Source organism: Ylistrum balloti, unplaced genomic scaffold (assembly GCF_031769215.1).
Source record: "Ylistrum balloti isolate Yb309-2 unplaced genomic scaffold, AGI_CSIRO_Ybal_v1 Utg369992, whole genome shotgun sequence".
NCBI classification, from domain to species: domain Eukaryota; kingdom Metazoa; phylum Mollusca; class Bivalvia; order Pectinida; family Pectinidae; genus Ylistrum; species Ylistrum balloti.
This window is the reverse complement of record NW_026782074.1, coordinates 814,596-830,954: the sequence shown is the minus strand read 5'-3', so window position 1 is coordinate 830,954 and position 16,359 is coordinate 814,596. Positions and strand designations below refer to the sequence as shown.

The 16,359-nt window shown below is 35.7% G+C and overlaps 1 protein-coding gene across 1 annotated transcript in view; it reads right to left on the bottom strand.

The window, feature by feature from the left end:
- LOC132548000 (tyrosine-protein phosphatase 10D-like) overlaps nucleotides 1–15,746 on the bottom strand; it is a 35,562-nt gene extending 19,816 nt beyond the window's left edge. The window contains exons 1-16 of the mRNA XM_060211814.1: nucleotides 15,714–15,746; nucleotides 8,154–8,418; nucleotides 7,637–7,909; nucleotides 7,198–7,286; nucleotides 6,248–6,443; nucleotides 5,290–5,556; nucleotides 5,005–5,152; nucleotides 4,456–4,586; nucleotides 3,894–4,163; nucleotides 3,412–3,559; nucleotides 3,139–3,260; nucleotides 2,560–2,660; nucleotides 1,750–1,945; nucleotides 1,259–1,528; nucleotides 838–1,131; nucleotides 129–395 (exon numbers count right to left, since the gene is read on the bottom strand). Coding sequence (XP_060067797.1) covers nucleotides 129–395; nucleotides 838–1,131; nucleotides 1,259–1,528; nucleotides 1,750–1,945; nucleotides 2,560–2,660; nucleotides 3,139–3,260; nucleotides 3,412–3,559; nucleotides 3,894–4,163; nucleotides 4,456–4,586; nucleotides 5,005–5,152; nucleotides 5,290–5,556; nucleotides 6,248–6,443; nucleotides 7,198–7,286; nucleotides 7,637–7,909; nucleotides 8,154–8,418; nucleotides 15,714–15,746 — 3,070 coding nt within the window. The remainder of the gene's footprint in view (nucleotides 1–128; nucleotides 396–837; nucleotides 1,132–1,258; nucleotides 1,529–1,749; nucleotides 1,946–2,559; nucleotides 2,661–3,138; nucleotides 3,261–3,411; nucleotides 3,560–3,893; nucleotides 4,164–4,455; nucleotides 4,587–5,004; nucleotides 5,153–5,289; nucleotides 5,557–6,247; nucleotides 6,444–7,197; nucleotides 7,287–7,636; nucleotides 7,910–8,153; nucleotides 8,419–15,713) is intronic.
- Between the last annotated feature and the right edge of the window lie 613 nt (nucleotides 15,747–16,359).

Below are 16,359 nucleotides of genomic sequence, written 5' to 3'. Positions count from 1 at the left end.
TGGGTAAGTTTTCTGACCCAGACTGTACCTGTTTGTATATAGATGTATTGTGGGTTAGTTGTCTGACCCAGACTGTACCTGTTTGTATATAGATGTATTGTGGGTTAGTTGTCTGACCCAGACTGTACCTGTTTGTATATAGACGTATTGTGGATCACTGGTCTGATCTTCTGCCACACTGACAACCTTTACACCGTAAACTGTTCCTCCTAACAAACCAGAAAATGCCACAATTCTATCGGTGTCCAGTCTGTCCTTTTGTATGGCTGGCCACTCACTCCCATTGGTCAGGTAGAAAACATAATGGTCAAAGTAGTTGGAAGTGTTTGTGTACAGGACAGTAATGGTATCAGTTGCATTTGCTCCTTCTGAGAGTATGGTCAAACATTCAGGTTCTGTTGAAACAAAAATGAAACTATGAAATGACTTCTCAAAGAAACAACAATCAAATGACAATATTTTTTTACTGTGTTAATTTAAAATCCTCCAGGTGTTTTAGGAGAAAACCTGAGTTACACTTGATGTGTTTGAGGTATCTAAATCAAGTAACATTTATTGAGTTCCTAAGTTTGGTTACTGTGAACAGCACTTACTAATTGAAAGAAATTTTTTAGAAGTTACACTTTCTGAGAGTAGCATTTCAGAAGTTACACTTTCTGAGAGCAGCATTTCAGAAGTTACACTTTCTGAGAGCAGCATTTCAGAAGTTACACTTTCTGAGAGTAGCATTTCAGAAATTACACTTTCTGAGAGTAGTATTTCAGAAATTACACTCTCTGAGAGCAGTATTTCAGAAGTAACGCTTAATGGGAGAAGCATTTAAGAAGAAACACTTACTTAGTGTAGCATTCCTATAGACCTCTTCAGAGTAGGCATCATTGGTACTACTTATAAATGTGACCTTGTAAGTTTCCCCAGAAGTCAAATTTCCCAGGACAAGGTCTAGGCTCTCTACTGTGTCATTTGGCTGAGGGATGGTCATTGTTTGAACAAAACTGGAACGATAGCTCTGGTAGTCAAGTTTGTACTGCTCAATAAAGGTAGTACTTCTATTATAGGTCCAGAAGAGTGACAGGGTACTCTCTGTTGTTAGGGAGGAGTTGATCAGGAGGTCAGTGGGTGCCAAAGGAGCTATGAAAAAATAATTGAATAAATGTCATCATTCATTCTTAGTCAATAGTTGAACAAATGTATTTATAATTCAGCGTTAGTGGATGGATAAGTGGCATACTACACCAGAAATATATTTGATACTTACGAATCTGCACGGAGACATTTCTATGAGGACTCATTTCTCCATAGCTGCCAGCAATGACTAGTAGATCATAGTGTTCCCCTGGGAACAGTCCAGTCAACAAGAGTTCTGTAGTATTGGACAGTGTCTGCTCCCAGCTTGGATTTACACCTGCTATTGTACCCCTGTACAAAACGTAGTAGTGATCCTGAGTACTGTCTGGGTCAGGTGTCCACCTGAGGATTACATTCCGACCAATCAATACAGCCGTGACATTCAGGACAGGCTTGGGTTCTGTAACAGTTACAAAGACAAAAAATGTCAAAAACAGGATCTAATTATAGAATTGGTGTTCATTTTGGTATACATATTGTATAGTGGAACTTCATTACTATCATGGAGCATATTCAAATTACAACAGAAATAAACCATATAAACAACAGCAACTCTATTGTTTACAATTTTAGGAATAACTTATGAAGCAATTTTTACTTTTAAGGCTGATGTGGACTTACTTGTGGTTTTAGATGCAGACTCCCAGGCACTATAGGATGACAAGTTTCCGATGGTTTTAACAGAACGGACAAACACTTGGTACATATGTCCTGCAGATAAGTTATAAAGAGTCTCACTGTAGCCCAACTGTCCCTCCACAACTGGGATTTGTGGTACTGAGGTATTCTCCATCTGGTATATTGTCTGATATACCACCTACAAAACAAAAGTACCAGGTGAATGGTCTGGTGTACAACCTTTACAACAAAAATACCAGGTGAATGGTCTGGTGTACAACCTAATATACAACAAAAATACCAGGTGAATGGTCTGGTGTACAACCTATTATACAACAAAAGTACCAGGTGAATGGTCTGGTGTACAACCTAATATACAACAAAAATACCAGGTGAATGGTCTGGTGTACAACCTAATATACAACAAAAGTACCAGGTGAATGGTCTAGTGTACAACTTTTACAACAAAAGTACCAGGTGAATGGTCTGGTGTACAACTTTTACAACAAAAGTACCAGGTGAATGGTCTGGTGTACAACCTTTACAACAAAAGTACCAGGTGAATGGTCTGGTGTTCAACCTGTATGACAAAAATATCAAGTGAATGGTGAGGTATGCTTTATGCAAACAACAATTGAGTAAATTGGAAACTTGTAACAGCATGTTGAAACAATCTCTAGGACTTTATTACCCTTGAGACAGAACTGTGCCAGGGACCTGCCTCTGGTAAACAGATAGATTCAAAACCTCCAAGGACTGATGATTTGTATAAGTGACCTGAAACTGGGTGCACAGATAGGTTTAAGGACTTACCTCGAAATAGGACTGTTGATGTGTATTGAGGACCTGCCATTGAGCATAAAGACTACTTGAGGCATGGGAGGATACATTGAGAAACTCCACTGGCAAGGGATCTAGAACAAATACAAGTAAATTATCTATTATAAATATAACAGCAGCTAAGGTAATGCTATTCCCTTCATCAGCCCATCAAAGAGTTAAGTCTCTACATAAAAATTTGTGATTGACTAGAAATTGGTGAAAATAATCATTTTAATTTCCCTGTAGTTTTGCTACCTGACAGTCCTGTGTAACTTCAGGTTCTGTCAGTAATTAAAGATTTTGTATTCCACAAACAAAAAAGGTAAAATATAGATTCCATCTAATAGTATGAAGACAATAGTACAAATACAAAAATGATATAGAAAAATGAAAAAAAAAAAAAAAAACAAAAACGTGAAAGTGTTTATCTTTCAGAAATATCCGATAAATGTTATATTTATTTATCAATTAGAGAAAAATTGAGAAGGGATTAAACAAAAACACGAACACTCCCAGTCAATCACAATCTCCCTGGAATAGTCCTGTATAGTATACAGACATAATTCGTACCTGTTATAACTGTGACCTCTGCCTCATCACTACTGGTATTGTTGATGAAAGTCTGTATGGAGATGTTGTACAATGTGCCAGGATTCAGGCCATAAAAACTGTAGTGGAGTTGTCCCTGAGCCCTGTAACAGTCAGATAAAGAAATTGTAATTCTCTTCCTCTATAGAGTATCTTGAAAACAAAGCTTTGGAGACAAGTAAGTAATGTAATTAAAATATTGGTTCTCTGCAAAAGTAAAAAAAATGCTTTTTTCTGTAGAAATAAAATATTTACTCTAATATGGTGACGGGTGATGTTGTGTCTGCGGGTGAGATACTGAGTTCATACATGTCAAACATTGACCCGTCTGGGCGCGGCCAGGAAACGTTGATAGTAGAAGTACTCACGAAGTCTACATAGAGCTCGGCAACAGAAGTTGGATCTATTGATAAAGATTAAGTAAAAAAATCACATAAACTGTAAATATTGTAACAGTAGTAAAGCAAGCTTCAGCTGATTAGATTTTACAAGTGATGTTAAGTTTTTCTGTTAGAAATATATATCTTTTTCCAGAGTGCTGTCCTTCTAAGGGTTCAGACTACTGGCACGGAATACTGACAGTATTACTTTCTGAACAAATATTCATAGATTTATCTCCCTTAAAATTCATGCAAATGAGATATTTCAATTATACTTTAACACAAAGTAAGGATTATCATCAAGAGCTGGATTAACAAAGTTGAAATATTAAAATTAATTTTCATAAAATGTCCTACATGTGGTCGCCTGAACTTTGACCTCTGCACTGGACACATTGCCACTGAGAGAGGTAACTGTGATGTCGTATGTCTCCCCTGGATGTAACTTGGTAAAGGTGTACCCTGGTGTGGCCACGGTGACAGGTGCTGGAGACACACTATCCAAAAGGGTGGACTTTGCTTTAACCAAATAGTTCTCCACCATTCCATCTACAGGTCGTTGCCAGGTTACCTCGATCACACGACCACTCCTAGTGACAGCCGTCAAATTGACAGGGGCATACGGTCCTGGAATGAAATCCAACACATCATCCTCATAGGAAAAATAAGTTACAGAGATGTTATGTGTTCAGTGGATCGGAGTCAACACATATAGGTTTGACCTTCTGGAACTGTTTTGGAATACAATAATTTGTGGTGAATAAGAAATTGATAATAAAGTTTACAGTACCCTTTAATCTGTACAAAACAAAATTCTTCTTTTAAAATAATTACTTATTTGGATTTTTCTTCAAATTGGTAAACAAAATTGTAGCATTTTCATTTTTCACGTAAAGTGTTCTATTTATAAATTCCTTACGTGTCCAAACCACTTTTTCAGTTGGGTTGCTTTTTTTCTGTCCAACTCCTGACACAACAGTTACAGTGTACATCTTTCCAGCCACCAATTTCTCAAAATGAGCAGTGCGCTGATTTACAGTATAGTCCATACTGAAATAGAGAAAATATCAAACATTCACATAATTTTATCTAGGTGTCTCATTTGCACCATAACACCTTGAAAATACCTACAGTAAGTCTTAAAAATCCCCGGACATTAACTTTAGAATTAGCTTACAAGACTTGAAGGAGGATGATACATTGTTTACACCAGTTAAACTGATATTTTTTAATTTGTTATGTCACAACTTGTCCAAGAATTGGGACAACTTCCTCATGTCAACACTTGTTTAAACATATTTCTTTTCAGTTGATACACATACAGAGGTTCGTGGCTTATGAAATATAAAGAAGACATATAATTAAATTTTTTTTGGTCCATTAAGCTTTTATACATTGTAATACCAATATGTGGACTGTATAGCCCCTGATCTCTGCCCCGTCTGTAATGTTGAGCTTATCCACTTACACAGGTGATATTGTCTGAGGTTCCTTCGGGAAAATGCTGACCTCGTAATAACCCACACTACCACTGATGACGTCCTCCCACAGGACCTTGAGGGAGGTGTGAGTGATTCCTGCTGGGGAGATTTCTATTGGCCCAGGAGGGTAAGGGTCTTATGAAAATAAATAAATGGATTTAAATGATATTTTCAAACTTCAGACCATTCCAAAACAAATGTGAAATGTATATATATGTTGGATGTAAAATAAATCTCCTGAGCTAATATAGTTTAATGTTTATTGTACTTACCTGTGTAGAACATATCAGAGAATGAGATACTCTCCTCCCACTGGGATGCCACTGTGGCTGAAATATTGTACGCTGTGCCTCCAGTAAGATTCTGGAGAGTGACATTCGTTTCCGATGGAGGGACACTAAAGTTGTAGAATAAAACGCTGTCAATGATGATACTGAAGATGAAGTTTTGATAGCTGGAGGTTGTCGGAGGTACCAATTGTAGGTAAAGGTCTGATGGGGTGCTGTCCAGCTCTATAATATCTCTTAACGGATCAGGCTCTGTAAAACGTAAAAATACCCAACTCCTCACAAGATACATTCATATGTATTTGCAAGAAAATTCAGTAATACTGCTTTTGAGATATGGCTCACAAAAACCCAATATATTCATATCTTGAAATATAGATAGTTTGATATAACATTCGGCCATTTTGCATTCTAATTCATTCAAGATGAAAGGCAATATTTGGTTGGTCAAGGAAATTAATATGTGATCATATGACCATGATATATTGTCCACATTTTTCTCATTTACATATCTAGCCCAGATGGCAATTAACAATGACTCTGGTCAGAAACAATTACATGACCTGAGAAATAAACCAATTCTAATTTTTACTGGCATCACAAATGCTGAACAGGATAACCCCGATTAAGGAAATGATGCACAAAATGGCACCAAATTACCATGTTTTTGCTTTTTAAACTTACATGAATTAGATTAGAGATAACAATTCTGTGTTTAGAAATTTGTGTTGCTATACCATGATTGCACTGCCATAAAAATCCATTTTACTCTCTCTGTTCTGTTACCATTACCAGTAAAACCAAATTTGCGATGCTGTTATCTGGATATACATTTCAAACCAAAACAGGATTATCCCTTAAATGAAGCAACTGATGAAGACAGAAAAGCTATTAAAAGTATAGTGCCTTCTATAAAATCATAGGAATATGAATATCAGCATACTTGTGCTGTGATAGGCTGAATCTGGTGCACTACTCCTTGCTCCTTTGACAGCAAAAACTTTCAGGAGTAAAGTTTGACCAGGGATACCAGGCACGTCTGCAACACAGCTAGACCATAGTTTGACCTTACATGTAAGGTTAACTTCCTCTGACAAACCAAAGGAGGTGTTGTAGGTTGCTGTGAAGATCTCATGATCCTGTCAAAAAGCGGGGAGAATAAATATCATATCAATAGAAATAAACACAGTTATGATGTTTTAATGATGGTAACACAATGACAGCATTCTCTTATTACATCAGAGCAAATTTATAAAGTAGTGCCAGCTGTTAAAAACAACAGAGGGTTATTGCCAATTATGTAGTCATATATATGATCTATACCAGTGGTGTGAACTTGTGTGTCACATTAACCTTATGAACTGCCTGTATGCTGTACCTGTGTGATATATTTCACCTGTAAACCTTGTGAACTACCTGAGTGCTGTGTACCTGTGTGATATATTTCAGCTGTAAGCCTTGTGAACTACCTGAGTGCTGTGTACCTGTGTGATATATTTCAGCTGTAAACCTTGTGACCTACATGTGTGCTGTGTATCTGTGTGATATATTTCAGCTGTAAACCTTGAGACCTACCTGTGTGCTGTGTACCTGTGTGATATATTTCAGCTGTAAACCTTGTGACCTACCTGTGTGCTGTGTATCTGTGTGATATATTTCACCTGTAAACCTTGTGAACTACCTGAGTGCTGTGTACCTGTGTGATATATTTCAGCTGTAAACCTTGTGAACTACCTGAGTGCTGTGTACCTGTGTGATATATTTCAGCTGTAAACCTTGTGACCTACATGTGTGCTGTGTATCTGTGTGATATATTTCAGCTGTAAACCTTGAGACCTACCTGTGTGCTGTGTACCTGTGTGATATATTTCAGCTGTAAACCTTGTGACCTACCTGTGTGCTGTGGATTTCAGTAACCCAGGACATCATGATACTACTGTTATCCAGTGCCACTACGCTCTGTATGACGGGGGACAGCGGTACTGAACAAAAAAAAAACTTCAGTTACATGGATGTTTTCACACAACATAGTAACAAAAAGTCATAATAACAATGGATGCTGAAGCAGTAATATACTTATCTTGATCCTAAATATATGTAAATGTTCCAGGATTTCACTCATACATCTGAGTACAATTTCTAAAATAAATTGCTAGCAGACAGGTTGTATGGCTGTCATGGCTGATTTTTGAAGAATTTACCTTTAGCATTGATTAATATTCTGAGTTTTGAAACAAACTTAGACTTCAAAAGTTTATTTTCTGTTCAGAATTCACACAGAAAGGTTATTTTATAAAACCAGAATTAACATGATTGAATGTCTGAATATTACCTGTATTATCATCAACAATTGTGGAGAAGTTACTGAGAACCCCTTGACTTGAGGAGACAACAGTGATAGTATAAACATGGCCAGGGTAGACTCCTGTGATATTGTGAGACAGTACTGTGAGGAGTTCTGACTCGTACACCTCAGAGAAATTAGTGATTCCCGTCAGGTAGACACGATAGGAGTCCTGTACACTGTCCGCATCAGGTGTCCAGGAGATGTACAAGTTCTCAGTGCCAGCTTCATCCACACTGATATTGCTGGGAGGGAGGGGTTCTGAAAGGTACAATTATTTATAGCAGTAAATACTTGTAGGTCGTTCCAGAAGGGAACATTTCAATCTTTTATATAAGTGAAATCACTTGCCGTAGAACTTTAACAAGCTTGGAAATAAGTTTCATTTCTGTATAGTGTTAGTTATTACTCTGTAGTTTTCTGTTTGAAATAAACTTACACTATCAGCACTGTATAAAAAGGAACAATTTCAGATTGAAACACAAACTGATAAAAACATGTTTACTTGTTGTATGACTGGCATTATAAATGGATGTGCCATCATGTCTTATGTCAATTTGATAGGTGACCCCAGGTTGAAGGTCAGTGATGGTGTAAGTGACCACAGCTGACCCTGAAGATCGGTCAACATCCTTGTAGGAGATATTTCCTGGCAATCCATAGCCAACAGTGTAATTGTTATCCACGTCACTTGCTGTCCAGGTGAGGTCTAAGGAGTATTCTGCAGGTGTAATGTTTACTGCTTGTATCTGTGCTCTGATAAGTAGTGTCTGAAGTTGGATGAAAATAAGAGGATATTGATAACATATATCATATAACATAAACGTGTCTGAAGAGAGAATGATAATTAGACAAGAGAGGTGATGTAACTGACAGAAGCTAAATATTTATCAATAATGAGGGTATCCTAATTTAAGATCCTTTCATTATCTTAATTATGCAAACTTTACCACATGATAATTAAGCATTATACCTGGTATATCAGTATGTTTAGGACTCTTTACATCAATATACACATATATTGTAGGATAATAATATTGAGAATCTGAGTCCATAACACTCAAGCAATGTACCTGTAACTATTTTGAAAGAAACAATATGCTTCCTACTTAATGACTAAGTATCTGAATGAATAAATCAAATACAATTACTTTAATCCATTCATAATTAGACTTAAAACATACAAAAACTGCTGGTGAAATCAAAGCTGATCTTTTACAGTGTACTTGGTGCTGTATATAGAAATAATTACTGGTAAAACAATATTGTACAAATGACTAACTCCACCTACAGGTGTATATACCTATAATGTAGATCGCTGTCAGTCTACTTAACAATTAATTCAGTTTAGAGCATCTGTTGCTGGGATTCTTATCACAGTACCAAGGTAACACCGGTACAGACAAAACTTTTATTTTAGAAACTTCAAGTTGTTTCCACCTGTTGCTAAGTGTGTTATCAAATCCTCCCTAACGTTGGTATTCTATTTCTGTTTTTAAAATGACAACATATAGGCCAAAAGACTGTTAAACAACATTAACAGTTTCAGGAACACCCTTCTTAACTTTCTTGTGAGTATTTTGGGAAATTCTCATGAAATTAATCAAGCTGGAAACATCAGGGTACACAACAAGTATTAAAAATCTTCACATTGACCATGTGCCTGATTTTTTTCATCTTTTTTTTTTTTATCTTTAATACTGTCGATTAGTCACCACATCCTAAAGCGTTTTTTGTTCTACAGAAATTTAGAAAACAAACCTACATGAACACTGATCACATTTCGCATTTATAAAAAAAACCATATTAAAATACATTGAAACCATACATGATATCTTATGGATGACTGTCCAGATAAAATAACGTGATCCCAAATCATTTAACGTCATATATACATATAATGATAGAAGATATAGCTGTATGATTTAAGGTATGAAAATGTCACTGACACGACTGGTCCTACATATACCAGAGATTACTGTGTCACTGCATTGCTATGTTTCAAAACAACCTTGAACTTTGTAAATCACACATATATATACATGCTTTTGAACCTGATCAAACTTAGGGAACATAATAAAATTTAAGATATTGAAGTTAAAAACAAATTTTGATGTTTCATTACTTTTTTAATTTTTTAATTTTGTTCATCAAACAAGGAGCACTGAAATATTAATAGCAAAGAGTAACAATATGTAAATTGTTTTTAGCCAGTTACAGAAACCAGTGACCTTGCATTTGACAACTTCCAAAAGCGCCTTCATCAAAGGCAATAATATCATTAAAGTCAAGACAACATATGTCAAGTTTCATTCAAATCTATCTGCTAAGCGATAGCTCTGTAGAACACTGAAATTCTGTTTTAACTAATAATAAAGTGGAAATTTGATATTTGCTCTTAAGTTTGATTAAGTTTACGATGGACAGCTGTACAGAAGGACAGATAATGCCATACCTTAATATGTATTGTCGAAATGTTTTGATGGATATGTAATTTTTTTTAAACATGACAATTCATCACTGACAGCTAGAAATATGACAACTAGTTTTATGACAACAATTTTAATTGACTACAAAATATATCTCTCATCTCACGTTCAAACCTATATAAGTTTACTATGTGCAATAATTACAAGTTGTCTCGGTAATATTGTGAACACCAGTCATTTCTCACACGTCTGTGTAACTCGTTGTAATATCTGTAGTGCACCGCAGGACAAGACTAGTGACTAACCACTGATATATCACAGATCAATGACACATCGACATGTCACAGATAGAAAGGAGGAAATATACTCAACGTTTCCTCGGAAATGATGATAATATGGAAGAAAACAGGTAAAACTACTATTAGCAACGACAACAACCCTCCCTCCCCCCTTCGACCCCCAGTCACACAACATGACCCCTAACACCTCAAACCTCATTAGAAATCGACACTGATCATGATCAAACCAAAAAGTGTTACTGTGTAGACATCAGGCTGAAGGAGGTTAAGACTTCCTAAACGTATGATTGGATGTTTGAGAACAAAACATTTAGTACTACTGTATACCTATCTAACAGATATCTTCAGCTTAAATATACTAACATCCCATCACTCTTGATAAAACAATAGTGCTTTTTACTTATCTGTTACTTATCTTCTTGACTTATTCAGTAAGACAGGAAGTTGATGAAGTTCTGGAGGAGTTAAGACACCTATTAATGACAATGGTCCATTCAAGACAATCAAGGAATGAATCAGATAAAATTATCAGATTCATCCAAAATATCCATCTGTATGGTTCTTACTATCACACACTGACTGTAATGATATTCACGTCTGTAAGTTTAGTAAACTCAATACTTAACAGATATACATGTACTTCCTTACTTGTTTAGCACAGATCGAGACTTAAAAACATTGAATGAGTCCCAACTTGCTTAATTACTCATCTATCATAAACTACTTCTCAAAACCGGTGACAAATACAGCTCTGATTGATTAGCTGTAGTACACAAGTCAAAGTAATAACCTGACCAGGTAAAAATATAGGTATACTCTGGAGTATTATATCTAATGCAGGACAATTGCTTTAGCATTATAAAATATACGTAAAGATTGGTTACTAAATAATAATAGCAGCCTTTTGATTCAAAATTTGAAAAGAAACCTAACCCAGAAGATAATGGCAGATCATCACAAGGTCATAAATGACTTCATGATGAGAAATCCCTATTTTTTAGTATGAAATGATGGATGACTGTCATGTACAAGAGATATACACTTATTGACCACAGGATTATATATATATATATATATATATACCTGATGATATTGGGTGATATTTACATATTATAATCATACACGACCTAAGTTAGCTGTGCGTGTCTCGTATGATATTGAGGTTAATTTTCTAAAGAGACATGACCAACAGAGTGAATATCTGCTGTCTCATTGTATACACTGAAGATTAACCTTAACAGTTAAATGAATGTATAAAACATACCTAAAAGAAAAAAAAACATGTACTTGTTGTGTGAAAAAAAAAATAAAAAATTAATGAAATTTGTTATATATGTGTTAAAGAACAGGGAAAATGCATACTCCTGTTGAGTGACCTGACCAGCAACTGAACCTTGTCTCCAGCATAATATCCTAATCAGTCATTAGCTTAGTGACAGAGACGTAGTTAAAACTGTATATACAAGCCACGCCCACTCCTTTTACAAAACAATATAAAACAATAACATCTATTTTATTCTGTCATAAATTACCTAGTTATAGAACAATTTTTATGATATTATCAAAGTAATGATACATAAGTTTGTTCCAGTAGACAGCCCTAAACATTTGTGTCATGACAGGGATTAGGTGTGTTTATATTTGTCAACAGCTGGAACATTTCACTTGTCTCATGATATTTTAAGAATTTGTTCACAAAACAATCCTGATCTTCATAATTAACCTTCTGCCATAAAAAGACTTCAGTTTTCTTTACGACATATCTATAATGAGCAAATAACAGGATGTAGTCTATTAATGCTTTAATGTTCCTCCTTGATAGCTCAAGTTCATAAGAGATTCAGCACAATGCCTCCTTAGACTTTCTCATGCACAATACCATCAGCCTTCACAGTGGTGTGTAGGGATCATGCTTTATTATAGAACACACCAGTTAAAATTCCTGTGTGTAATTATCACTCATTTCAATTTTTTCCAAAGTGAGATGGGCTCTATACTGCATATAATAAATATGAATTAACCTTTCAACATACTTTGTACTTGAGGTTCTATTCCATTTCAGTATTGGTTTTTCAGTAAATGAAATCATTTTTCCTTAACAAACCTATGAGTAATTAAGATTTAGAAATGTGTCTGCCACTATACCAAATAGTGACGCCACTTAGTGAAACTCTAGTCTTCTAATATCTGATCACAGTCCTTCAAAATCAAGGGTGATGAGGTACAATGAGGGTCATCGAGGAAAATATCTTATAATCAATTCTATTGTCTAAAGATCACATCCATAATTAATTCTATTGTTTAAAGATCACATCGGCGATCAATTCTACTGTTTAAAGATCACACCTGTAAGTATTCAGATGATGTTATATGTGAACATTTTCATATTATTTTGATTTAATGTAACCTAAAAATTGATTCTGAAACTTTAAAATCCTGAACTCAAATAAAGAAATGTAAGGTGATTCTAGGATTTTTCATGATTTGAGAAGGATGACCTGACAAAATAAGGGGAGTTGGCGATACTGCAGAAAAAGTGTGTTAGATTATTTCCTCACCGTAGGGCAGACATATGTCTTTTTTCAAATGATTTTCTTCTACTGGTTGTGTTATAAGAACTTCTAATCTAAAGCCTGACATCTTACAGGATGTACCTTTATCAGATTTACATTTTACCACAATATAACATAATCCTTATCATGAGAACATGTCACTGGAGTTTACAGTTAGAAGCAAAAATTATACCTCTGGGTCAGATTCTGATGTATTTCAAGGACAATAACTCAAGGACAAATCAGCTTATACCTACATAATGACACACAAAACAAATGAAGTGGACAATATCCTTGTCAGGACATTTTCTGACCATTGCTACAAGTTGTGGATATATTCCTGTCAGGACGTTGTATAACCTATGATACAAGTTGTGATCTCCATGTCAGGACAATGACAGGCCACTCATACAAGAGGTGGCTCTCCCTGTCAGGACATTGTCTGATCTCTAATACAAGTTGTTGCTAAAGCAATCCTGTCAAAACAGTGCCAGACCTCTCTAATGTCCCTGTCAGGGAATCGTAAGACTTCTGATAAAAGTTGTTGTTATGGCAATATCTGTTAGGACATTGTCAGAACTCTAATTACTATATACATATATATATGATGTCCCTGCCAGGACACTGTCAGACCTCTGATGCAAGTTGTTGCTATAGCGACCCCTGTATGGATCTTGCGAAACCTCTGATGTCCTTGTCAGGATATTTGTCTGACCTCTGATACAAGTTGTTGCTATAGTGATCCCTGTGTTGACCTTGTGAGAACTCTGAGGTCCCTGTCAGGACATTGTCTGACCTCTGATACAAGTTGTTGCTATAGCGATCCCTGTGTGGACCTTGTGAGACCTCTGATGTCCTTATCAGGATATTGTCTGACCTCTAATACAAGTTGTTGCTATAGCAATCCCTGTGTGGACCTTGTGAGACATCTGATGTTCTTGTCAGGATATTGTCTGACCTCTGATGCAAGTTGTTGCTATAGCGACCCCTGTGTGGACCTTGCGAGACCTCTGATGTCCCTATCAGGATATTAGTCTGACCTCTGATACAAGTTGTTGCTATAGTGATTCCTGTGTGGACCTTGTGAGACCTCTAATGTCCCTGTTACAAAATTGTCTGACCTCTTGATATAAGTTGCTACTGTAGCAATCATGTTGGGACCTTGTCAGACCTCTAATGTCCCTGTCAGGACATTATCAGACCTATAATACAAGTGGTGTCTATCCCTGTCTGGTAGAGACACACTGGTACATTCAGTGATAAGTGTTTCCTAATCTGATTTACGATGCATGTGTCACCCTGTAACAGCTAGTCCAAACCACTACTCCCATGACATTACAATTCCATCCACTTGAAGAAGTTATTTCTAGACAAAAAAGACAACACCTACTTCAGTTTGAGAATGAGAGTTCCAGTATGTTTCTATCACAATAGAATGCCATGCATATTGGTATGCATATTTATAAATAGATATTTCTGTACTCTGGGTCAATCAAATAACAGAACAGGTATAAATTATAACTGGACATAATCTGAGTAAATTTGATTTCTTCAAAGAATCATTGGAACTTGGTTATCTAATTATTATTCAATGTCAAGAAGACTGCTTTATATTTTACTAAGAAATAATCCCATGGAAAGTCCATGCCTGGTGATATGGACAACACATTCTAATTAGGGAATGTTCTGGGAGGTAAAATTGATACCAATTTTTGCCCTTTCTTGGTCATATAATATATCTATTATGTCTGCCCATCCCCTGACATTGAGAAAACGGTAACATAATTAGTGCTCTTGGCATATTGTAGGATACTTCTTTGTATGTTTACTGGGTATATCGTCTTGTGAATACCACATGTATGTACTATGTTACTATATTTGTGTCTCCAAATAAATTTTCAAAGCGCATGTACTTTAACAGTAAATATTCTAATAGTGAGAATGTACACTGTAAATATGTGCAGTTTATCTCATCAATATTCTCTTTACATGATAAAGCAAAGGTCTTAAAAATTGGCAGAACAAGTCTTGGATTTCACCAAATTGGTAAGATTAGGACTCTCCTACATGATAATGGGAAACACTGATACATGTATATAACTTGTAATTAAGATATATAAATGACTATGTACATGCCTTATATACAATAAATAATGAGTTTCTATTCTGTCAGCATGTATTAACTGGTCACCACTACAATGTCCAGCTGTGAACTTTTACACCTACACTCATCTAAACGGTGTTGGGTGTCAATCTGTTCAAATACCTAGGTCGAAACATGGACCATACTTAATCCCCTACATCCAAGTGACACTCTACACCCACCAGGTATCTAAGTATCACAACACTTAACACATACTGTATACATGGTATATATAGTATAAAACATGGTTTTGCCAAAATCAATGAAAATAACAAGCCTTTTTTTCACCAGCAGCTTATTAAATGTGGCTGATGAACATGTCAGATTAATTTCAATCAACAATGTGGTAAGTATTTTGTGCTGGTTTAATTTTGAGCAAAACCAGAAATTCAATACAGATATATACAACCAGAGACTGTCTTATTTACTTCCTTTCGTTTCTTGTGCAATAAATGCTCTTAGCAGTTCATTCAGGCTAGACCAAAATGTCTAGTGCATTCACCTGCATACTTATGTCTCAGGTACAGTGAAGTCAGATATACATATTAAAATGATACATGAGGCCCATGGGCTTAAGCGGTCACGTGACTTAAATCTCAGCCAATTTTTAACTGAAAACAGCCATAACGCTGCAAGTTATACCAAATCAGCTCCATGCTTGATCTTATCTGACATCTTAATGATACCAAGCTGCATAACAAGTTTTATCAAAATCCATTTATATTTACCCAAGTGATTGTGTTCATGCTTGGTAGTAATACAACTGCAAAGGACCATAACTCTGTATATTACTATCACAATAGCCCCATTGTTGAACTCATCCTAGATCTTAGTGATGTAAGGATGAATGACAAGGTTTCATTTAAATCTGTTCATATTTACACAAGTTTTTCACCTAGTTCACAAGGCGCAATAGAAATAAAATTGCAAAGGACCATTTGTTTAACTCAGTAAATGACATTTCCATCAGTCCAATTGTCAAATTCATATCAAATCTTATCTATAAAAGACTACAGATCAAGTTTCATCAAATTTGTGCTTATTAACTCAAGCTATCATGATCACAAGAATAAATTAACACATACCACACATCATACACACGATTACTAAAAATCAAACTGTATATATACTGCAACATATAATTTCAGGTAAATGTTTTTCCTCTGGATAGCTCTCAACCAGTGCCATCTACAGCAGGTGAAGCAGGAAAAGGGTGTAAGGTTACAGGTGGGGCTTGACAGAGATAACAGTGGATCTGGATTGTTTACCATGTACACTTAGTATTGTT